Genomic DNA, 25797 nt, shown 5'->3' with positions numbered 1-25797 from the left:
GGGAAAAAAATGCCAAATTTGAAGAAAAACTAAAGAGGAAAATGGATGTAATGTACAACCAGTAGGTGTTATTGGATATTGTCAGGCCAAGCAATGACCGAAGCTTTCAGAAACTATATTACAGAAAAAAATTACACAATCTGCATTATTCTGCAATAATCTGGACATGCATCTGTAGAGTGCCCACATCACAAGGTGGGTAGTTTGTTCCTGAACATAGTTTTCAATTTTTACACTTTTAAATACTCAACGTGGTTATTCTATCATTTGTCTCATTTGAAATTGAATTACAAACCAAGGATGGCCGTGACCTAACAAACATTAAATTTTGAAATATATATGAACAATATTAAATATTAAAGTATAGACCAAAAGGTTAAGAGGGATTGAAGCAAATGATAAAATGAGCAATTTTGACTATAAGTAACAAACGAATAGACTAATGAAGAAATAAAAAGAATAAAAGTTCCAATGGAACTTGAAATATGGGGACAATACAAAATCAGCCCCCATCGGGAGAAACTATTTCATAAACACAACCATGCACTACTCCTTGAAGGCAAGAAACCATCAGGCTATGCCAAAGATACAAATGGCCACATTACAACAAAATAATTAGAAAGAAGCAGCTAATAGGCGCATTAGCGTTAATAATGCTGATATCCTGGTAATCAAACCAGAAAAGCTTCTGTAAATGAAGTGCAGCTCTGCATGTCGAGGTAACTGTCTTCTAAACGATGGAAGTATTTAAATAGATAACTTGCATATGGGACAAGATGCTTGTTTTGCAAGCCAGGGATCAATGCACTGCAATCAACAATGCCAACAAATAAACAACGCAGTAACAGAAAATCATCTAAATAAACATGGCTACAAGAAATGAAATATTAGTTTCAAAGCAAACTTCTGACACTAATGAGAACATGAAAACAAGTAGCTTTCTATACAAAAGTAGATACACTCTCTTATTGAGAAGAAAAATACATAATTTACATTTAATCTTTACCTCTTTATGAAACTTATGCATGCATAACAAATGCCGAATAACCTCTCCAGATTTTGGCATCTCTAAGCAAACAGAACAGACTTCATCTGAAATATCATTCTGTAATACAACAAGACATTATCAGCTAAAATTAAAGACAAGCATCCAAAAATAGTATTTGATAACCTGTTTCCTTTAATAATGAAAAAATTGAATTCACCTGAACAGTTGATATGGGTAAGCGGTCAATATGCCGTTGTGATGCACCCTTGGAATTGTTATTGTCATCATCAAGTGCCAATAACATCTCATAATCATTCCTGATCAAAACATTTGAAATTTTTTATTATACACTAAGATATTCATGAATGCAAAAGCATACATGAACGTAATGCATTACAGAAAAAAAATATGACATACAGTCACTCCCTTGTAATCCAGATCATCTTCACAATAAGTGCATGCTTACAGGGATCAGCTCTTAAAGGGAATGAAAGTTTTAACTATCAATAAACATCAACCCGATACAAGAAATGGCCTTAGTTATGTATGAAGTTATAACCATAGTTACACAGACCAGAAACCAAAACAATATAGCACAACACAAACTTAGGAAACAGATACATAAGATAGCCAGAATGATTGTGTCAATTAAAAAAAATGCAAATTCGAAACTTGACTTGAAAAATCTATCAAACCACAGCTCAAATAAGTGGTTGATGAGCTCAAGACCAGTTTTAAATTCTGATAGCTGATTGCGGTCATCTACATGGAAGTACAAATACAAGATGATGCCCAAGAGCCTTGGTATTTTACGCTTTGGCCTTGTAACTCTACAAAAAACATAATTTTGAACTGTTTGTGGTTCACTTTCTTCCTTTCTTCTTTGAATTTCATTACACTTTCAATATCCTCTTGATCGACCAAGCAACATCTTCCAAATTAGAGGAGCTAATTTCATAGCTTTCCTCAACCATCACAAGGGTGGTATCATACACCACAAATGTACAATCTTGTAGTGAATAAGCTCACATAACATTACAAAACCCTAGACCCAAACCTAATCCTTTGAGGGTTCATTCAAGAGGCACCATGATTCACATACCTTGATGGAAAGACTTCATCCACACCACTGGGATGAGATCTTCAACCTCAACCATTAATTGAGCTTATCAGTCTAATTCAAACCATATACAATAGTATAATAGCCAACACATTCTTATCAAATGTTAGTTCCATGCCATCAATGTACCAATACACACAACCACATGGTGACCAACTTATACATGCATACACATAGTGATTAACTTTATGTATAGAACACATGTACACAATGTGACTACTTCAAGCATACATCACATATACACAATATGATTAAATCACGTATACATCACATGTACACATAGCGACTAACTCATAGATACATCACATATACACAATGTGACTTGCTAGAAAAGATGAAAGTGGCAACCTTACAAGCATCTTCCACTTTACTTGATTTACTAACACATAAGCCTTCAAGTACATCTCAACCAGGAGGAGGAATGATCGTGCTTCCCCTATTACAGCATGGGTTCCATTATTTTTCTGTGATCAGTGTTAACTATGATGACAAGAAAAGTATCCACTACTACTTGTTTCATCACCGGCAAGGGTACAAGTGTAAAAACACACTATACCAGTAGTCATTAATAAGATTCCCAAGCCCATTAATCATCTGTGTCATCATACAACCAGATAAGTTACATAGTCCAAACGTCTTATGGTTTTACCACAAAACCCAAGCCTAGTGCCTAAATTGTCAATCACTTGGACTAATTTAACAATCAAAATCTTGAAAACCATACCTCATGTAGACACCACACTAGAATCATATACATTCTTTTTGATACACCAAGGTGAATACTAAGCCCTTGAGACAGGTAGCTTCTAGCATCTATTTGTGTTTTATATTTGTAGTCAGGCATTTAAAAGTGTTGGCTCAATTGGCTTGAAGCTTCCTTTTATCTGATTATTAATTCCAAAGGTTGTGTTGTGTAATGTCCCCAATTTATGTGGCTGGGTCGGTGAGCAAATATTAAATAAATAAAAGATTGAAATCATAAATAAATGTTAAATATTATTAATTTTAATTAAATCGCCTCTAGAGGCCGACTTCTTGCATTGTTATTATTTTTAATAATTTGCCTTGAAGGGCGACATTAAATTCGTCTTATTTAGTTGCTTCTGGCTTTGACTGTGAGACTTTTTTTTAGCATCAACGTTTCGAATCACACTCAGTGATCCATCATTGGGATGTCTAGAGAATGCAAGGATATAAAAAAAATGTAAGTTCCAATATAAATTTATTTATTTTTAAAGTAAATATTACACCCATAAAATTATCAAAATAGTTAGCATTTCTGAATAGATTTGAAAGCATTATGAAAAGATGACACATCTATAAATAATGATAAAGTTAATCAAATTCAAACCATAAAAAACAAAAAAAAATATACTAAAATCTATTTAAAAAAAGAAACCACTAAGATTTGTTTTTAAAAAACATAAATAAAAATATAATAATTTTTAATTTTAACTTTAAAAAATACTAAATTTTATATAATATATATAAATAGTTATTTTTTTTTTATTCTAAAAAACAAAATCAAAACATGCTAGATTTATATAATTAGTAAATTAAAAAAACTTACTACCAAAATTTAAAAATTAAAAATTAAAAATTAAATTCCATGTTAAAAACATATGATTAATATTTAATAACTAAATTAAAATGATACTAAATTTAAATAAATTAAATATTAATTTTTCAATGAAAACTTAATTGGAATAAAATAATAAAAGAATTTTTTACAAACGTGTTAGTCATTTAAAAAATCTAAAATCATTGTTTAAAATTTTATAAGATATAGAAAAAGTTAAACAAAATTCTAAACAAAAGCCCTAAACTACAAATGAGCCGGCAACCTCTATGGGAGACTTGCAATTGACCAGAGGCTGCAATGCAGGTTAGGTATGCAGGTTTGTGTAGAGTTCTTCACGTGGCAGAAATAAATATTTGTGCTGAAAACTAGAAAAGGTGGCCTGTTCCACAAGTTTTGCGGCCGTGAAATACTTTTTTTCTCACGTTGGGTTTGTCTGTTGTCACGACTTATGCCTTTAAGACCCCTATCATGTGGATAGAACAAACTTGTTGTACCCTAGCCACTAGCAAGAGAATATTCACTAACAGAATGATAATGTGCTTGGTCAAGGTCAGGATGTTATTTATAGAAAAAGTTATAAAAAAACCCTTAAAAAATGCCTTACAAAAACATTTTTTAATAAAACTAAAGTTGCCTTGTTCCATATGAATTTTTAGATGATTTTAACGAATTTCAAAAAAAAATTATAAGTTCACTGAATTTCAAACTTGAAACCGAAAATTCAGTGAACCCTGTGACACAGTTATCCATGATCATGAATGGGAGATAATATAAAAGCATGTAATGCCCCGCCAGGAAACCCCGAAGGGATTAAGCCATAACTCAAGAATAGAGTGCAAAAATTTTTTATTTTTTATTTTTTTAAGTTACACCACACAATCCGGCCATCAAGGCGAAACATAAACAATATACAAGCGACCACATCGGTCCAATAATAATAAACGATCCTTGAAAGGAACAGGATCCAGCTGAACATAATCAAAGCTAAAACAAGAGGTCCATGAGAGCATCCATAAAACTGAGCCATCACCACCCAAGGTCTAACATGAAACCGACACTCACAAGGGCAGAGACAAAAAGGACGACTCACAAAGGTACTCCTAACAGGACCAAACAACAACACACTAGCGAACGTAGGGACAAGTGTCATCACACAACCTGGTATGGTTACCATGGCAAGTCTTCATAGGTCCCGGCCCCATACACTGGGTTACCCTGGCAACCTAATCCGAGCTTCCGGCCCATCCAAGCCTCATGTGGACCCACACATCCTCTCGTGAAGACAAGGAAGATGGTTTGCCATTTCAGGCCTTCTCACAGCATGTCGAATCTATGATAGCACTCGTCCCATGTGTGAGGCACATTATCTTATTAGAGATTACATTCTAATCTACTGTAGGTTATCACTTATTAGACTCACTTTCGACGGGTTACCCAGCAGCCACTTTGGGCGCGGCCCCCAATCGAAAGCCACTTTCCCATACGACACTAGACTATACTCGGACGAACTCAAAACCAAGGAATACACATAGTCAGACGAACAGAGTTCAGGAAGGGAGAAACAATCATCAGGTCAAACACGACTCAAGGGTAATCACTTGCTGACGATACTCTAACTAGAGACCCGACCAACAACGGTCAACCACAAATCATCATTCGACTCACACAAAGAGGAAATGATCAACAACGACACTACCACAATACAACAGTCAACTCGATGTTGGTCAACCACAAATCATCATTCGACTCACACAAAGAGGAAATGATCAACAACGACACTACCACAATACAACAGTCAACTCGGAATCGAGGACTGAAACAGGTACCCCAAGTCATTCCATACGACAGGGACCTATCAAACAAAGCACTCTTGCCATTTCATAATTGAAGCGAATACAGCAATTAAACTCGCAAGGCAATAATCAGAAAGGCAATATTTCTTCAAATTGATTTAATCATTACAAGTCGATCGAGTTTTCTACATGATCTAAAGCTGATTACAGTTATCTACCTCAACTGGGGATAAGTTGTTCTTGGTTTTCTAACTCTTAAGGTTCAAAGCATCGAACAGGCAATTTAAGCCATAAGTTTTTTTTAAACCAAATTTATAATAATAAAACTCAGATAACCATTAATCTATTAAATAAGATATTTAATCTCCGACAAAACATCATAGACATACTGGTTCAAAATCAATCTCTACAGATTCATAATTTTCAATCCCAGATGTACCATACGAAGCACGGAAATATAATTATAAAAAGAGAGTCTAAAAGGAGATAATCATTATCAAAAGCATATCGTTAAATTTCTAATGCCCAACGATAAATATTTCACTACTTTTCAATTACTCAAATGATATGTTCTACGATAACTTTTAACCTCATCAATTTGTATCTACATCGTATTTCAACGATTTCCAATAACATATTATTCTCTATTGTGCTTTTAAACAATACTACCTTAATTAGCCAAATACTCTAATCAGCTAGAAGGTAAGATCTAGATTTATCAATCCAATATCAATAAGAATATACACAACAATATTCAATTTGCAAAATAACAGTTTCAGAACTTAATTAAAAGGGGTGCATAAATCATGAAATGGAATTGAATAATGATCAATCTATAAATTCCATTACAAACTAATCAATATCGAATTAACATTAATCATGATACGCCACCTTTAATCATAATTAAGAATCTACTAAACTTAACATTAAAAAGAACTTTCATTAAAATGATATAAATCTCATATGCATTTTTTTTAATACTAAAAAAAAATACATAAAAAAAACCAATTTAAAACTATGTTCTTTTATTAAAAAGCAACGCATTTGAAACGCGGCGAGGGCGGGCCGTGCCCTAACCCTAGCCGCAGGCGATGAAGGCACGCGGGCGGCGCTCACGGTGGTGCCCGCAGGTGCCGCGGCGCCCTGCGGCCACCGCGGCCACCGCCGTGGGCCGCAGCCGCAGCAATAAACACAGGCGAGCGGGGGGGGGGGGGGTAAGCCCAAACGGGGGTGCGAGCGGGGGAAGGGGAGGAGGAGCGGGTGGAGCTCCGCTCCCCGCCCTCCAACCCCAAACCCACGGTTTAAAAAAAACATACGCCCAGTTCATAAAAAAAGATACGTTTTAAATTTTAATTTGAACACACAGTTCGCTAAAAACAATAAAAACGCACAATTCGCTAAATCTCTAATTTCATTTTGAAACAACCCAAAACGAAGTTTGATTATAAATTTCGGGTTACATTAAAATCCGGTTTCAATGAAATTCGTTTTGGGTTTTCTAAATTCTTTGATGGTATTCATCTCCCCATACACAATGGGATTCAAACCACCCAAAAGGAAACATTGAGGGGTAACCAAAATCTCAAAACAAATTTCCAACCAATTCAAAATGGACAATCACATGGATTCTTCAAAAACAAATTCAGAATCCTACCTTAATACGCAATCCTGGAATCGCTGAAGGAGAGCCCACCTGCCAGATCCAGCACCATTCCTTCCCAAAACCTCCAATTTCATTCCCAATTTTCTTTCCAACCAAAAATTCTCCAAAAAGACCATTTTTTTTTTCTTAAAATTTTCCCCAAATTTGGGTTATATGGAAGAGTTGACCCAAAAATTCCATTTTTGGGAATTAAAATTTTTATTTACAAATAATTCTCAAAATTAATTCTTTTCAACTATAGCAACAATTTAACTTGCTTTTTAATTCAAAAACGATTTCCTCAATTAATACGATTTAACCTTTCAAATTTTAAAAGCCAACAGAATACGATTAATCTATTGCGATAAAATACATAACTTTCTTTTTCAACAGCATATATAAAATGCATTAAATATTCAAGATTAGTCATTAAATCGAATTTACTTCCAATTTAAAACAAGCAATTCAATAACAACGAAAATCGCATAACGAAATTCCGATTAATCTAGCCCATAAATCTCTAATGCACAAATACATATTTAATCAAGAAATTACTAAGGACTAATTAATCAATTTAACCAAACACACCAAGCACGCAAACCGAGAAAGTCAACCAAACAGACGACTCGCAAACCCAAACAAGAAGGGAATACCGACGACGACTGGCGATGCTCACTGGAGCACGACTAAGGTCAACTAGGGTCTTACGACCACCTAATCCAACTCTAAGGATTAAAGAGGTACACTCAAACCTGCAATCCAGGTGAAGACGAACCTCGCATTCAAGCGGCATTGTACCTGAAATTTCTTGCAACCAAGAGTCATACATGCATACATATATAAAATCTAATGAAAGCATTAGCCCGATGTTAATACCACGAGATAGGTACACTAACAACTTGCATACAACTAGTGTGAAAACCACATCAACAGCTATGCGTAAAATCAACATCTGATTATAACATAATATTACGATAACTAATCAAGATTAAACCAAGGTTAGAGATTGATTAGGGTAGGGGTACTACAAAGCATCATAGCTATGAACCACATGATAGATGGAAAACTGATTGAATTACTTTCTTTTAGATTCAGCAAATAACTAATTGATATACACTTCTATTTTACTGATCCAATCTTGTACTAAATATTATACACTAATATATTCAAGCAATACGGCTGGTTGCTCTTTGCTCAATAGCACGCAAATTGTTATGCCTAAATCAGCAGTTGGTTAGTAATTTGTACTATGGTTTTGTTTGTATTATATAGTTGCCATCAATCATGTTGGTTTGAAGACTTCTTCTCTTTGAATAATAATTAAGTGAGAAATGGCATCATACTTTGGAATAGTTAATATCTTGCTTGAAATTTTGATGCTCTCGATTTATGCAATCTAAAGCACAAGATATGTCCCCAAGACAATACTTGAAACCGAAAATTCAGTGAACCCTGTGACAATCTTATATAGTGATGTTCTAGATGCCTATTTAAATATCAGACTCTCTAGGATCAATGTTATGCGTTCATAACTTTATATGAGTATAAGATTATCCTATTGTCAAACTGCTGTGCTAGGTAAACTAGTGGATTGTGTTACAGAGAAAACTGCTCGCATATGCTTGGGTTTCTCATGAAATGCTTTCTGGGTTTTAATCTTCATTCCTTCACATATCCAAAACATATACAACTTTTAATTTTGATAAAGGGCATAAAAGTAATGACCATATAAATGCTGCCCCTTTTTTGCTGCAAATCAGCAGATCGAAAATAAAAGTGATTAAATGATGAAAATATACGATGTATAAATGTATTTTTTATTAGATAATTGAGTTTGAATGAGATTATCCCTTCCACTAAATCCTAGAAGGGGTTCTAGATTTCAGAAGTTAGCAAATGAGGAAGCAAGATCCTCCGTCCCCTATATCAATGTGATGAGTGGGTTTAGGAAGATATGATTAGAATATGGAATTGTTTCTTTAACGGACTATTCTGTAAATGTTATTGCATTGAGATAATATGATCAATGGCAGTATGGGCTTTATCTTCTGGGTATTGTTTATCCTTCATGTAGAATGTCAAGATATCGTGGTGAGATGATCAGAACATTCTATGTTGTAAACATTGATTGTCATTGATTTCATCCATAAATTGTATTGCTGAGATTATTTTACACTCTTCCAAAATATGTTTACCAATAGATGAGCGCATTATAGATATACATTGCATGAGCATATAGGTATCCTAGCTTAACAATGATTCGAAGTAAATTAGATTCAATCATGCATGTTGGCCACCTCTTGCTAGATCCTTTGTGATGGATTGGGCTCCTCCTATGGACTAGTGTTGTGACCTTTTTCACACATCACCCCATTACTGATGGGGACCCCCTGTTTTTGCTTTTTAGGGTCTTGCTTTGGCATCACAACTGCTAATCACCAATTTTTTTGCAAATGAGTTAAGAGTTTTTGATAAGTCATCCCGAGCCAAGTAGAGAAATCATGCTCAGAATCATGTTTGAACGTTGTCAAAATGCTTAGAAGGTCTAAAGGACGAGGATCGCAATTGCTTTGAGTCATTTCTGACAACTTTCTATTTTTAGGAATTTATGCTTTTTTTGCTTTTTTCTAAAAAGAGAAAGTTTGATTTTTTGCACTTTGGGCACATTCCAGGATGCAGCTTTTTTGGCTTGTTTTTTGTTTTTTCTGCTTTTTTGAAAGTAGAACCTGGGTGTTGTTCCTCATGGCATTTGATTACTACCCATGTTGTCAGATTCGAAAATTTTTGCCTCTAAGTACAAAAAGCAGGGCCATCTTTTTTCCGCTTTTTTTCCCGAGATTAGGGTTTTCATCTTCAAACCATATCATTATTGCCCATGTTTTCCGATTCGAAAATTTTTGCCTCCAAGTGCAAAAAGCAAGGTTTTGCTTTTTCTACTTTTTTTTCCGAAATTAGGGTTTTGATCCTCAAGCCATATTATCGCTACCCATGTTCTCAAAATCTGAAAATTTGGTCTCTAAGGAAAAAAAGCAAGATGGAAACCCTAATTAGGGTTTTGTTCTAGAAGATTAGCCATATGATTAATGCCCATGCCTTCAAATTTGAAAAATTGTCTTTTAAGTGCACAAGGCAAGGTAAAAACCTAATTAGGGTTTTTGTTCCAGATGAACGTGGCAGGTAAAAATTGGACATGGCAAGTCAAAGATATGACAGTTTGAATAAGTGTAAAAAAATGGTTGTCTATATAAAATTCACCCAAGGGAAGAATGGCAGAGAAAGATTGTCTAGAAGCTTGGAAGATGGCAAATAAAGCATAAAGTCCGCCAAGGTTAAGATGTCAAAGGTAATGCAAAGTGGAAGCATGTCCAAGCTTCCTTGAACTCCGCCTAGGCACATAAGGAAACATGTCCAAGCTACTCCAAACTCCGCGCTATCCAAGCATTTGCCAAGCCCGCCTTGGCAAGGAAACCATCAAGTCACCAAGCATAAGAAGAATGTCCAAGGTATGAGAAAGTCCGCCCTAACACAAGGAAGATCCAATGAAGCATGAAGTCCGATAGGCACAAGAGGTAGATGGCAAAGAAGTCACAAAGTCCGCCTTGGACAAATGGCTAATGAATATCAAAGTCCGATTTGGAAGAGTTGAAGTTGGCAAGCATGTTAATTTCCAAGTCCGCCAAAAACAAAGTTGGTATGACTTCCTCCAAATCTGCCATGAAGATAAGGTTGAGAGAGAAAAGGAAAGGGCTTAGACATGTTAAGAAGAAAATAAAATTTGATAAGGTAGATGGCACAAACAAACACAATTTGGCAAGACTTAGACAGTTTGCTTGGGCATAAATGGAATATGTGAAGATGCCTAGGCAAGACATGAAAATTTGCCTATGGCTCAAGGATAAGACATGAAGACAATCGACTTGCCATGCCAAAGAGAGAAAATGGCTAAAGGGAAGAACAAATTTGACAAAGTAGCACATGAAATCGAGGGTCAAACAAACGAATGGGTTGGAAAATAAAAAGTTTGATACATGAAAAATGGCTAAGTATGGAATTTTCCAAAAGAATCAAATTCTGACTAAGTATTGGAGAGGAAACAAGAAGAAAGAAGAAGAACAAAGAGGAAAATAAAAAGGCGATGAATAAAATTCTTGCCCAAAGGTGGAGTTTGTTCTACTCAGCACAAGTTAGATCCAAAATTGAAGGCAAATCCACAAGCAAAGTGTGTCCAAACATAGAAATGGTCAAAATCTTGGCTAGGAAGGATCCACATGAAGGTGTCACAAAATAAAATTGACTGGCCAAAATTTGGCTAAGTATGTGAAATACTTCACAGAAAAAATTCCAAACTTCCTCCATTATGGCATAAGGCATAGTGGCATTCTTCTCCAAATTCAAGACACTTGAAAGAGTTTCCAGGCATCAAGAAAAGTCTTCAGGTTTGGCGAAAATTCTAAACTTCTAGAAGGATTTCATCTCTTGAAGAGTCAAAGACAAGCTTCTAACCGAGATCAGATAATGGCAAAAAGACTATTCCAAACATATTTCCATAAGCAATTTTGGCACAAATTGGAGAATTCAAGGAAGACATTCAATAATTAGATTGTTCCAAGTCAACGTGTCCAAGTTCAATGAACCTAACTTATCCAGAAGCTTTTAGAAAGAACACTTCACAATAAAACAACCTTCTATTTTATTATTGGTTTATATTTAGCAAGAAAGACAAGTGTCCTCAAATGTAATTTTCTCATTGGTCAAAGGGTAGTTAGTTGTAACAAACCCTAATTAGGGTTTTATTTTGTAATCTCGACTGTTGATTGAAAATCAATCCTAGCCATTGAGTTGTAATTAGAGAGCCTATAAATTGAGCTCACCCCTCATTTGTAAATCATGGGAGCATGTTGCAAAACATGTTGAGATAAGTAATTGTTGCTTACAACTGCCAAAGTAATAAGTAATACATTGTTCGAATTGATGGTGATTACCTCTCTTATTTTGGAGTTGGCATGGTTCTTATGCCTCATCATAGTTTAGATTTTATTTCATGTATATTAGATGAATGAAGGATCGATAATTTAGATTGGTGAAACTTTTGCTCATACTTTTGTTGGATGGATGATTTTCATTCAATGTGTAAAGTTAGCCTGTGCTTTTGATGCGGATGCTTAACTTCTACTTTAAGTAATATTGTTCAATTGTTGGTATTATTCATAAATGTGAAAATATTGAGCACAACCTTAAAAAGATTGCACATGCTTTGCGTAGTTGTCCTCAGTGTGGCGAAACAAATTGTTGTTATTAGTTTCACGCAATCTTTACCGTCTCTTGAATTCTTAGGAATAGATTAGAATTTCTAAACCCTTATCTCCTTTTCAGTTTTCTTGAAGTCCATGATCCAAAACTCAACGATAAATCTCCACTGTGAGTTGAACGAGCCAAGCATAAGTCCCCTTGTATTTCAACATACATAACCAAGGTAGCTATCCAACACAAAGTCGCTCGTTCGCACGTAAACCTTGGAGTCGCCTTGTGGTCTTTCTCGCAATCTTGACACAAGTAGTGATTTTGTTCTGGAGAGGATAGAGTATCCTTGGATATTTTATTCTAATGTTTGGTATATGATAAAACATACACCAACAAGTAGCATGGGGAAGCATAATGCTTCGTGGTAGGGTGGATATCACCTTGATGATGTTCTCTCTCTTCCACTTCAAGTTAATATTTACTTAGCTTAGGTTTATTTGCATTTAGTTTAGGATATTCCTTTGGAATTCCTACATGTAATTTGTCCTCTAGTACATGTGTGAGAACAAGTCATTTCTTTTTATTTTCTTTTATTAAAGAATATTAGATTTCCTCCATAAGAGGATGTGGACACATGGCACACACATTTTATGAATGGTGGCATTCATAGATTTGGGAGTTAATTTGTAACTCCTCTCCTCATCTCTATTTAAGAGATGTCTCCTCTCTCATTTCTCCTTAATGACAATATTGTAAAGAGCTTCTTGCTCCCTCTCTCTCTCTCATTTTAGGCATTGCCTCATTCATAATAACACAAAGGGTTTTTCTTTGTTTTTCCCCTTTCAAAAGTTCTTGTGCCTCCTCCTTCACATTTGGGTGATTGCTCCAAAGATTTTTACATTTCTCTTGGTAACTTTTACTTCATCAATAAACTTACTTGGATTTTATTTTTCTTTCCTTGCTCTTGTATTTCCTTTCATGGTATCAGAGCAGGTTTCTAATCCTTGTTTTAAGTTGAAATTGATGAAGGTTACCATTCTGTGGAGTTCACCTTCTTGGAGGCATTCTTGAGAGGAGAAGAAGTTCTTTCTCTAATATTTTCTACTGTGCAAGTTTTTTATTTCAAATTTAAAAAAAAAAATTTCAAACTTGTTAACAAGTTTGCCTGCAGGTTTAATCTTCTATTCTAGTTTTTTATAAAAAAACAAAAATCTTTGGAAGGCTTGCCGCCAAAGTTTCTTCTTTCTGGTTTAAAGTTGTGGCTTTGGAAGGCTTGCCGCCAAAGTTTCTGGTTTTTTTTTTTTTTTTTTGTGAATAGCTTGGAAGGTTTACCGCCAAACTCGGCCTCCTTAATCTGTTTGGTCGGCTTACCGCCAAAACATTTTGCATTATTCAGTTGCTTCTCTGTTTGTTTGTAGGTTCGTTCTAAGAACAAAAAAAAAATCAATTCATTCTCTGAAATTGTTAGTTCTAATTCACCGTTTGTCTCAATCCAATCTATGTTGTGCTGTGTATTTCAACGTATTCTGGTTAATCTAATTCATTCTAACATTTAATTATTTAGTGCAGCTGTAGCATAGCTAATTATTGTAATTTTTGAGGTAGAAGATTGTTACATATCTCACACTCCTTTGCTCCAGTTCAGGTTTTTTGTCTGTGCTTTGTTTTCTCTGCACAAAGACAAATCTCAGCTCCTTTGTTCTATCTCTGCTCATTTTTTTTCTGTCTTTATCATTATTTCCTATGTTATTTTCATCTTTTCATTTCTGCTCATACTGTTTCTGCTTATAACGTTAAGCCAACTTGTGAGATGACAGTCTCTTTTAGCTCAATCTAAATCTAGCTCCAATTGTTATCACTCTTCTCTATTTTGTAACGCTTGTTTCTGCAGCTATAATAATTCTTAATAACACCTCTGGTATTTCCATCATCTCTTGCGTTGCATAGCTTATCGCCTCTGCTGTTTGACTAGTCTTTTACATTTTTGGTCTATTCATTTCTTGCAACGTATGAAAGTTTACATTCATTACGAGAGTTTCATCCTTATTCCTTGCTCTCTCCTGTAACGTATACGCTTTTCCTTTATTAAAAAGTTTAAGTTTTGTTTTATTCCATTCTTAATCCTTTCACGTGATAAAGTTAACTTTCTAAAAAATTATAAAGTTTAAAGAAAAGTTTATAAAGATTTTAATATATAAAAAAATAGTTTAAAAAGTTTGTATTAAAGTTTTTAAAAAAAAAAAGTTTATAAAATTTTCTCACATGTAAAAAGTTGAAAAATTTAAAAGTTAAAAAAAAAAGAGTTTATGATTTTTTATATAAAGTTTTTTACTAGAGTTTTAATAAAATTTGTTTTATTATTAATAAAAGGTTTGAAGTTTTTTCTAATAAAAAATTTGTTTAATTAAAATTAGAGTTTTTTTTAAATTTAAATTTGTTATTTTAAAATAACATTTATTTTGATAAATATTTTTGTAAATTTTTTTTTTTAAAAAGTTATTATATTTGATTCAATTTTATTCAAAGGAGGTTCATATTTTTTAATCAAAGGGGATTTTCTTTTTTTTTAAATCATTATTTATTCACATTGTTTTGTTATCGTGTCTACTTTAATTCTTGAAATTAAGTTAAATAGTAGTAATTATCATTCATGGAAAACACATATCTCTTTTATTTTTCGTTTCAAACACCTTTTGGATGTTGCTACTGATAAAACCTCTGAGCCCGCTACAACTGCTCCTCAAGCTGACCAAGACAAGTGGAAGGCTCAAAATGAGGAAGCACTTGGTTTAATTGGTATTTCAATGGTTCCTGATTTGTATGTTTTAATTGGAAATTGTACAAAAGCGTATGAAGCTTGGAAATTTTTTAAAACAACTTATGATAGCTCAAATGAATCCCGAAAAATTCAGCTTCAAAATCAACTTGAAGATCTCAGGTATACGGATTTTAAAACCATGGATGAATTCTTATTAAAGTTTGATTCTGTTAATAGTCAATTAACTGGTTTAGGAGTTACTCTAGCTGATTTACGTTTAATTCATCTTATTCTTAAAAAATGTCTTCCTCGTCAATTTCAACAATTTATTACGAATATTCATGCTCAACTTGCTATTCCTACCTTAGCTACTCAATTAACTTATGATATTTTTCGTAATTTATTGCATCAAGAGGAAGCTAAATTAATTCAATTTGGCACTCTTAAAAGTAGTGAACATGCTTTTATGTCTAAAAATCAAAATCATAATAATAATTTTAGATCCAATAATAATAATCATAATCATAGTCATAATAATAATAACAAATCTTCTAATTATCAATCTCATTCTAAATCCTACCATAACAATTCTCATAATAATAATCATAATAATATGTACAATAATCAAAGAAATAATTCTCAAACAAGACCCCATTGCACATATTGTGGGAAAGATGGACATATTACTAATAATTGTTTTAAGAAGCAAAATGGTAAAAAGCCCATGAACCAAAATAATCAAAATAATCAACAACATAAACCTCATTATAAGAAAGGTAATAATAATGGTAATTCATCTCGTCATGCATTTACATGTACCTATAATGTTTCTCAACCACTTGAGTGGATTATTGATTCTGGTGCATCTCAACATGTTACTTCTCATAAAGAATGTTTTGAATCTTTGCATCCTGATACTTCCAATATTCCTGTTCAATTAACTAATAATCATAGTTGCAAAGTTGAAGCTATTGGTGATGTGAATGTTCCTAATGGGAAATTACATGATGTTCTTTATGTTCCTGAATTAAAATCAAATTTGATTTCAGTTTCTAAACTTTGTCAAGATTATAAGATTAACTTTTATAGGGGCATATGTTATATCATTGATCCAAAAACTAATCATGTTATTGCTACTGCTAAAATGGATAGTGATAACTTATTCAAGTTCTATGAATTTTCTCCTCCAAAGTATTCTTTGCTTACTACTGTTGATTTTACTATATGGCATGAAAGACTTGGCCATCTCAATTCTAATTATATTTCATTGATGCAAAAAGCAAATATGGTTGATGAATTGCCTAGTATTGTTCCTTCTCAAATTGTTTGCAATGGTTGCATGAGTGGTAAGATGCATAGGGAACCCTTTCCTCATGGTCAATTTTGGAGGGCATATACTAAATTGCATCTAGTTCATAGTGATCTCTTGGGTCCCATGGAAAATCCCTCCATCCAAGGTTCAAGGTATGCACTTACCTTTGTTGATGATTTTTCAAGAATAAGATGGATATATTTCCTTCATAGTAAGGATCAAGTGCTTGATGTGTTTACTGAATTTCATATGTTTGTAGAAAGGCAATTTGGTTCTAAAATTAAGATTCTTCGTACTGACAATGGAAGTGAATATGTCAATAATGCATTTAATTCTTATTTGAAATCTTTTGGAATTAAACATGAGCTTAGTGTGGCAGAACGGAAGCATAGGACAATTGTTGAAATGGCTAGATGTTTATTGCATGCAAAAAATATGGATTACAAGTTTTGGGCTGAAGCTATGGCTTGTGCAACTTATTTAATTAATAGAACACCTACCAAAGCCTTAAAGGATAAAACTCCTGAAGAAGCTTGGTCTGGTAGAAAGCCCAATTTGCAGAATTTAAGAATTTTTGGTTCCATAGCTTATGTTCACAAACCTAAGGAGAAAAGAAAAAAATTAGATGCTAAATCTTCTCCTTTTATTTTTGTTGGTTATGATGAAAATACTAAAGGTTATAGAGTTTACAATCCTATTACTAACAAGGTAAAAGTTGCAAGAGATGTTTGTATTGCAGAAAAAGGCATTCATGATTGTTCTAAAGTGGAGGATGATGAACTTGCTCAAAGCAAAGTTGTGCTTGTGGAGGACCAACCTTCTTCTCTTAACCCTACTCCTAATACATCTCTTTCTATTCCTTCTAGTGGTAGTGATGATGATAATAATAACTCTACTCCTCATGACTCTTCTTCTAGTGATGACTCCATTACTTCTAAAAGAAGATCTAAATGGTTTAAATCTTTAATTCAAGATAGTGATGAATACTTAGCTAGAATGGATAGACTTCAATCTAGAAGAGTTAATTATTGTAATTATGCTTTAATGACTACTATTATGAATTCTAATGATCCTAAAACATTTGATCAAGCTAAAAATCAACCACATTGGGAAAAAACAATGAAGGAAGAATATGATACTTTAATTTCTAACCAAACTTGGGATTTAGTTCCCTTGCCTCATGGTAAAAATCTTGTTTCTTGCAAGTGGCTTTATAAAACCAAATTGAATGCTAATAATCAAGTTAGTAAATTTAAAGCTAGATTAGTTGCTAGAGGTTTTTCTCAAATTGAAGGCTTAGATTATACTGAAACTTTTGCTCATGTTGCTAAAATGCCTACAATTAAACTTGTGCTTGCTTTAGCTTCTAGAATGAATTGGCCTATTCACCAAATGGATGTTAAAAGTGCTTTTCTTAATGGTGATTTACATGAGGAAATTTATGTCTCAACCTCCCGATTTTATTAAAGAAGGTAATGCACACTTTGTTTGTAAATTAAAGAAATCAATTTATGGATTAAAGCAATCTCCTAGGGAGTGGTATTCAAAGATTAATGCATTCTTTCTTTCTCAAGGTTTTATTATAAGTAAAAATGATCCTAACTTGTATATTAAACATAGTGAAGATGCTATTATCATTGTTATCTTGTATGTAGATGATTTGATTTTTACTTCAAGTTCCAATACTTTGATTTTTAATATTAAGTTTCAACTTAATCAAAAATTTCAAATGACTGATTTGGGTCTTTTACATTATTTCTTAGGAATGCAAATTTGGCAAACCTCTAAAGGAATTTTCTTATCTCAAAGTAAATATGTTCAAGATCTCATAGATAAGTTTAAAATGAATGATGCTCACCATGTTTCAATTCCTATTGAATTAGGCACTAAGTTAATGCTTGATATGCAAACTCCTCTTGTTGATCCTACTTTGTATAGACAATTAGTTGGAAGTTTGAATTATTTAACTCTTACTAGGCCAGATATTGCTTATAGTGTTGGTTTGGTTTCAAGATTCATGTCTAAACCTCAACAAACACACTTTAAAGTTGCTAAAAGAATTTTAAGATATATTAAAGGAACTATTAATGTAGGTTTGTTTTATGATGCAAATTCTGATTTTACTTTAAAAGGTTTTACTGATTTCGATCTAGGTGGAGATCCCAATGATGGGAAATCTACTTATGGTTATTGTTTTTTTGTTGGTTCAGGAGCAATTTCTTGGAATAGTAAAAAGCAACAATCTACCTCTCTTGGATCCACTGAAGCTGAGTACAAAGGATGCACTAATGCTTCCAAAGAAATCTTGTGGCTTAGAAGACTACTTGAAGATTTGAGTCTACCTCAACACGAACCAACTCAACTGTAGTGTGACAACCAAAATGCCATTGCCTTGGCTAAAAATCCAGTTTTCCATGCAAGGACAAAACACATTTCTCTCCAACACCACTTTATTAGAGAACAAATTGAAGACAAGCAAGTTTCACTCCTCTATTGCAAGGGGGAAGACCAAGTTGCAGATATTTTGACCAAGCCACTTTGTAAAGAAAAGTTCCAATTTCATTGTAAAAATCTTGGATTGCAACCCATTGAAGGGTTTGATGTAAACTCCCCAAGTAAAGCTTAAGGGGGGGTGTTAAAATATTTAATCTTTACTTAGCTTAGGTTTATTTGTATTTAGTTTAGGATATTCCTTTGGAATTCCTACATGTAATTTGTCCTCTAGTACATGTGTGAGGACAAGTCATTTCTTTTTATTTTCCTTTATTAAGGAATATTAGATTTCCTCCATAAGAGGATTTGGACACATGGCACACACATTTTATGAATGGTGGCATTCATAGATTTGGGAGTTACTTTGTAACTCCTCTCCTCATCTCTATAAGAGATGTCTCCTCTCTCATTTCTCCTTAATGACAATATTGTAAAGAGCTTCTTGCTCCCTCTCTCTCTCTCATTTTAGGCATTGCCTCATTCATAATAACACAAGGGGTTTTTCTTTGCTTTTCCCCTTTCAAAAGTTCTTGTGCCTCCTTCTTCACATTTGGGTGATTGCTCCAAAGATTTCTGCATTTCTCTTGGTAACTTTTACTTCATCAATAAACTTGGATTTTATTTTTCTTTCCTTGCACTTGTATTTCCTTTCAAATTTGCTTTCCTAGGATGTTCTCCTCCTAGAGCTTTCTAACATAAACTAGTGTATTCTTGAGTTGCACTGAACTACTTCAGATCACTCATGTACATTCACTTATCTAATACCATTAACCTGCAACACAAATCTGCTACCAAAACCAACAAAGATGATGAAATAAGAACTACTTTAATGTGTTATAAAAGTCAGCATCCAAGGTCATTAAATATACCTGCTGCTGACTTGGGTGCACAAAACAAAACTAAAGCGCTAATTGAAGTTGGAAAGTTATCACATTTCCTTCACTTGAGTCTCTAAAAATAGGACCCAAAAATTACTACTCTTGCACTCACAAAAAAGAACTCTTAGACACATAATAAAAATTAAAAAAATATATATCTAACAAACTAAAAACATCAAGAAAATGACTAGACACCTACACCTAAATTTAGGAAATCTAACACTCACTATAATATTCTAAATTTAGGAAAGCTAACACTATTTAAAAGTATCCATCTATAGCAGTTTAATTTACTAAACATAAGATGATTCTGTACCCATCTTTTAAGTGTAACTGTTATTGCACCTCCCAGGAAAGAACATCAGCCAAGCTATCAAAAATCAACGAGTGCAAAGCTTTAGATGAGTTCAATAGTCTTTTCCTATTACCCATACTATTCTATAGTTAATGGAAATATTTTGGTGAAAAGCTATAAGGGAAAGAAAAAATTTAATACTCTTAACTTCAAAATGCATCTCATAAACAAAACTATGATAAATTGGAGAACTTACTCATTGAAGTCACGTTGAACTCCAGCAAGGAACTGATGAGTGACGTTGCTTTCAACAGCATGTTCCATTGCTTCCAACATATCTACTCTCTACAAAATAGGTCACCAATAATTAAAAATAGCATTCATTACACAAGATCATGGAGTAGAAAAAAGTAATAGTTATATTCCTCAGATATATTTACCATTTCTATGTTCATATGTGATGGGAATTGGAATCTGCTGCCACGAAATGGTCTCCCTGATGCACGGTGCCATCTTCCTGAAACTACATCTCTCCTTCTATGTGGTGGAACAGTTGGATGACTAGCTAGAAAGGGAGGTAGTGATGGACGAATTGCCAAAGAATGGCTTGGTTCTCTCCTTCCCCCGATTCCAAAACTGGCCTGCCAGATTTACATAGTTTTATATATCAAGTTTTCATTTCATTATCAAAAATATGTATTCCATGCCTAAAACAATTTAGCCAACAACTTTGTAGAGATAAACTTATTGAACATCACCAAAGAAACTGAAACCAATACTGCAATAAGAGACATTAAAAGCAACAAACAAGACTAACACAACCTTCATGAATGCAAATGTTACCGACACTGCATCGAATTCTTGACAAGGCAGCACAAGTTAAAAATGAAACTACTGAAACAAATGCTAGACAGTTATAAGATCTGTACTTTAGTGCAAATATTTTCTGGTATTTTTGGTGAATCAAATTTGATTGGGTTTATATTCAGTTTCAATTGGGCTATATACATGTTAAACACAGGTTTATAGCTGAGGGAAAAACTGCATAAAGGAGACATCTAAATTTAATAATTTTCACATATTTGGATTCCTCTAAAAATATTTATACACTCTGAAAAAAACAGTAGCTTGTTTTGAGTCCATATATTAAAATTATAGCTTCTGCAAAATGCAGGACATTGTATCAATGACAGGTACAAATGGAGCCAATGTAATTTTACCATTTTTGTCGGGGCTGAAAATGTCACAATGCAAAAAAGGCATGGCAGATGGTTTCAACTGGGGCTTTTCCAAGTGAATTGGTTCTTCTTCTGTCTCTGCGTATGGGAAACATTTTAGTGCCTGTTGTCAACCTATACTCATCCTTGGGCATAAACTAAGTTGCCAGTTTGGGTTTTGGGTACGAGAACCCAGTTCATGGGTAGGGGCCAAAAAAAATTTGCCCTTGGGTACATGGGTTCAGGTTTGTCCGTATATATATATTTCTTTATATATATATATAAAGAAATATACAAAATTATAAAACTAAATACATTTGATAGTATGATACTTCATCATTGACCAATGCCAAATGCCAATTGATAGTTAAATATTTAATATTTATCTTTATCAATTGGCAATTAATAGTAATAATTTTAGTTATCTAAGTTCTTGATTCTGGTTTCCACTCCTATACCCCATCATTGTAATCAAATTTCTTATATGACAAGAGATCCCACTGACTAGTGGTCCTTTGGGAGTGGAGACGTTAATAGGTTTGAGGGGTAGCCAAGATAAGCTACACAAGGTGTTAGATGTAAGAAAAACAAAAAGAGAAAAGAGAGAGTGAAGAGTGCAAAATGATCTTTGTATTGGATGAAATGATGCTCTTAGGGGACATTCTAGGGTTTTTGGGTGCAAAAAAAGTCAAAAATGTATGTTTTTGTTCATGTTTTTGGCACTAGGGGTTACACCCACTTTCTAGCTATAAATGGCTTATGAGCAGCAAGATGGGGTTAGGCCCTCTTTTTGGCTCTAAGTGGCTTATAAGAAGCAAGGTGGGGTTAGGCCCCCTTCCCGGCTCATGGGAGTAGTAAGGCGGGGTTAGGCCCCCTTCCGCGTGAATAGAGAAAGCACATACAAGCACCCCACTAGGTAGACCACCTTGAGTGGATGTCCAAGACTCCAATGTGCCTTCCATGGGCCAAGAAGTTAAGTGTACGCTCTTGGGCTTAGTGCGGGATGGCTTTGGGCAGACCTATCATGCTTCCTCCTCCAAACCCTATGATGCACTTGCTTGTTGCAAATTCAAACACTTCTTTCTTTCTTCTTGATCATGCCTGCCTACAAGGTAAAAATAAATCAATGGATGCATTCTAGTCAATAAGGGATCTAACAATACATGTATTTGCGTGTATGCCCCGTGTTTGCTATATATTCATGTGTATGTGTGATGTCCCCTACTTGGAAGCTGTTATGTGTTTCAACAATTATCATACATTTCTGAATGCATTATCAAGTTAATATGATTTTTTCAATTAATTCCACATTTTATAATTCATAGCCCTCTATATTATGATCTAACCTCATTACTGCCTAGTCCTAAGGGAGGAAGGGGTAATTATGTTACCAGGAAACTGAGAAACCAAACTACAACAGGCTCCCTCAAGGTTTATGGATGCAGGTCCTTACCCCACCTCAGGAATACTCCCTCAAGGTTTACAGGACACTGATCCTTACCCCATCTCAGGACCACCTAATCGGTTGGAATTAGACCGCCTTTCCCTTTGCACAAATCATTCCCATCCTCCACAGGTATTACTGGTCTATATATATAATAGTCTTTCATGTACTATGAATATTTCTGAAATTAAGTATGTCTATCATACATATTGCAGTCCATATTAATATTACTACTAAATTCTGCATAAGAATATTATCAGGCTTCATAAATTAAGCATACATATTCAGCACATCCCCACGCATACCACCAAGAACACGGATGTCACTGACTTTGACTCAATAACAGTTCTGATCTTAACTGATCGATGGTGATGTCACTGGATGTTTTTGATTCCTTTCCTTTATATCTCTCAGTGTGAGGGAGAGGTCACACCTCTTCATCATGTATGCCCTTTGGCAACAAACATACCCTTTCACCATTAGCACCCTTTAAAAGAGTGCAACTCGTCATTATTTCTGCCCTTTGAAAGGGACACAACCTTTCACAATCAGGTCTGCACTTCTGATTCCCCAATTATCCCCTGCCACTCACCCCCCCCTCAAATCAGGTTCTCTTCTCCCTTCTATATCTCATGTTTGAGGGAGTCGACTTTTCATTCATGTCTTTTCACCATTCATTAACTTAATTATATTTTAATCTTATTTTTAATATTTTAATTTTATTATTATTATTTATTGTTAAATTCTATTTCAAAGTGGGGACATTACAGTCCGCCCCATCCAAAATTGCTTGTCCTCAACCAATAATCATGGAGTATTCAAAATGACTTCCAATATGAAATGGCTTTGGAAACACACATTGAATAAACATGCTGGAAACATATCAGGCATGAACCAAACATGGAGCATAAACATGGATGGATATATGCAAACACGGAGCATACATGTATTGTTGGATTCCGTATTCTTGACTAGAATGATTCATTGATTAATGTTTACCCTACAAGATGGCAGGATCAAAGCTATGATACCATTTGTGATGTCCCCTACTTGGAAGCTGTTATGTGTTTCAACAATTATCATATATTGCTGAATGCATTATCAAGTTATTATGCTTTTTCTCAATTAATTCCACATTTTATAATTCATAGCCCTCTATATTATGATCTAACCTTGTTACTGCCCTAACCCTAAGGGAGGAAGGGGTAATTATATTACCAGGGTGCTGAGAAACCAAACTACAACAGGCTCCCTCAAGGTTTATGGATGCAGGTCCTTACCCCACCTCAGGACTACTCCCTCAAGGTTTACGGGACACTGATCCTTACCCCATCTCGGGACCACCTAATTTGTTGGAATTAGACCGCCTTTCCCTTTGCACAAATCATTCCCATACTCCATAGGTATTAGCAGAAGTCTAAGGACTGGGCTATAAATATAATAGTCTTTCATGTACTATGAATATTTCTGAAATTAAGTATGACTGTCATACATATTGCAGTCCATATTAATATTACTACTAAATTCTGCATAAGAATATTATCAGGCTTCATAAATTAAGCTTACATATTCAGCACATCCCCATGCATACTATTGTTACGTTTTCACACATCGCCCCATTGCAAATGGGGACCCCCACTTTTTTCTGCTTTCTAGGATAGTTGTTGAGTCATTTAGCTATTTGCCTTTCATTTGGAAGAAGTGCAGTATCCCAGGTGGCTAAGATGTAATCAAGACAAGTCTCTCTCTTTGGGATGAAGTCAAGCACGCCACTTCCTTTGCCCTCCTAAGCTTCCGACTTGCCTCTCCCAGCACTGCCAATGGGTGCCCAAGCCTAATCGCTTCCCTTCATCTCACTCTTTCATCCCATAGCCCTTCTATCTTCTCTTCCTTTCCTTAGCCCATCCTCCAACTACCCTTCCTTTTACTCTTTCCATTTCCACTTCACCTTCTCCCTTTCTCCATCCATCCTACATTTTACTTCCCCTCACTTCCTTTCATTCCACCCCCATCTTCTAATTTCCCTTCCCTAAACCTCTCCTTCCATTCACTCTACCTTCCTCTAACCTTCATCCCCATTCATCTCCTTTCTTACCATCTCTCATAACTACCACTCCCTATCACCTCTAAATCATCTCACCAACCTCCCCATTTCCTAACATCTCATCCCTTCCATCCTTCCTTTTATCCTAAATTCCCTTTACTTCCTCTCACCCTCACTTCCTATCTATCTTACTACCTTTCATATCTACTGCTTCCTACATTTTCTAACCTATATCTCACACCCCCTTAACCTACCCACTACCCTACCTCCCACCCCTATCCTATCCTTTTCCTATATCCTACACTCTACACCCAACCCTTTGCTATTCCCTTATAACTCCCCATGTCCTGGTTCCCCCCCCCCCCCTCCCATTATTACCTTTCCTTAGCACTTCCTTAACCCCACTCCTATCCACAGCATCACTACCCCCCCTCACCACCATTTTTAGGTTTTCCTACCCCCGCAACTCTTAACAAACTCCCCTCACACCTTCCACTCACCCCTACCCCCGCGGCTTCTCCTTACCATTCCGGTGGCACCCTTTCCACCTTACTAACTATCATGCCACGCATGCGTGGACCCCACCACACTTTAACGTGGAGATTTTAAAAAGTTTTTTAAAAAGCATTGCGATTGTCTTTGACCCCTTCCCTACCTTGCCACGCGTTACTTGGACCCATAAACCCTACAAAGGAGAGCAAATAAGAATTCTAAGGCATTAACAATGCCATTCCAAACATCGACATCAGCTCTTCTTTTGACCATTTCAAAGGCACAATTTAAACCTTATCAAAGTCGATCACTTAGCCTTGCGATTTTTCTTGACCGTTTCAAAAACATGAGTTAAGAGACAAGCGACTTCCAGCTGGGCCTCAAGGACATGAATTAAGAAAATACATCTGTCCTTTGCCAAGATAAATCAGCACGCAATAAGCTTATGCTTGCAATGGTTGGACTTGAACAATTCGCTTTCGATATATAAAAAATTTG

General features: G+C 34.8%; 1 protein-coding gene across 3 annotated transcripts in view; it reads right to left on the bottom strand.

The window, feature by feature from the left end:
* Nucleotides 1-386: 386 nt before the first annotated feature.
* The window catches only part of LOC131042533 (uncharacterized), a 54917-nt gene continuing 29506 nt past the window's right edge, over nucleotides 387-25797 (bottom strand). For 2 of the 3 annotated variants that reach the window (XM_057975847.2, XM_057975846.2), the window contains 5 exons: nucleotides 20543-20743; nucleotides 20359-20447; nucleotides 1206-1305; nucleotides 1007-1105; nucleotides 387-807 (listed from right to left, as the gene is read on the bottom strand). In XM_057975847.2, the coding sequence (XP_057831830.2) occupies nucleotides 748-807; nucleotides 1007-1105; nucleotides 1206-1305; nucleotides 20359-20447; nucleotides 20543-20743 (549 nt within the window). In that variant the 3' untranslated portion in view covers nucleotides 387-747. Of the gene's footprint in view, nucleotides 808-1006; nucleotides 1106-1205; nucleotides 1306-20122; nucleotides 20178-20358; nucleotides 20448-20542; nucleotides 20744-25797 lie in introns of those variants that run through there. The other variant, XM_059214843.1, reaches the window with a different exon arrangement.

This window comes from Cryptomeria japonica, chromosome 11 (genome assembly GCF_030272615.1).
Source record: "Cryptomeria japonica chromosome 11, Sugi_1.0, whole genome shotgun sequence".
Classification (NCBI taxonomy): Eukaryota; Viridiplantae; Streptophyta; class Pinopsida; order Cupressales; family Cupressaceae; genus Cryptomeria; species Cryptomeria japonica.
Note: the sequence above shows the minus strand (reverse complement) of the source record. Positions and strands in the feature narration are given on the sequence as shown.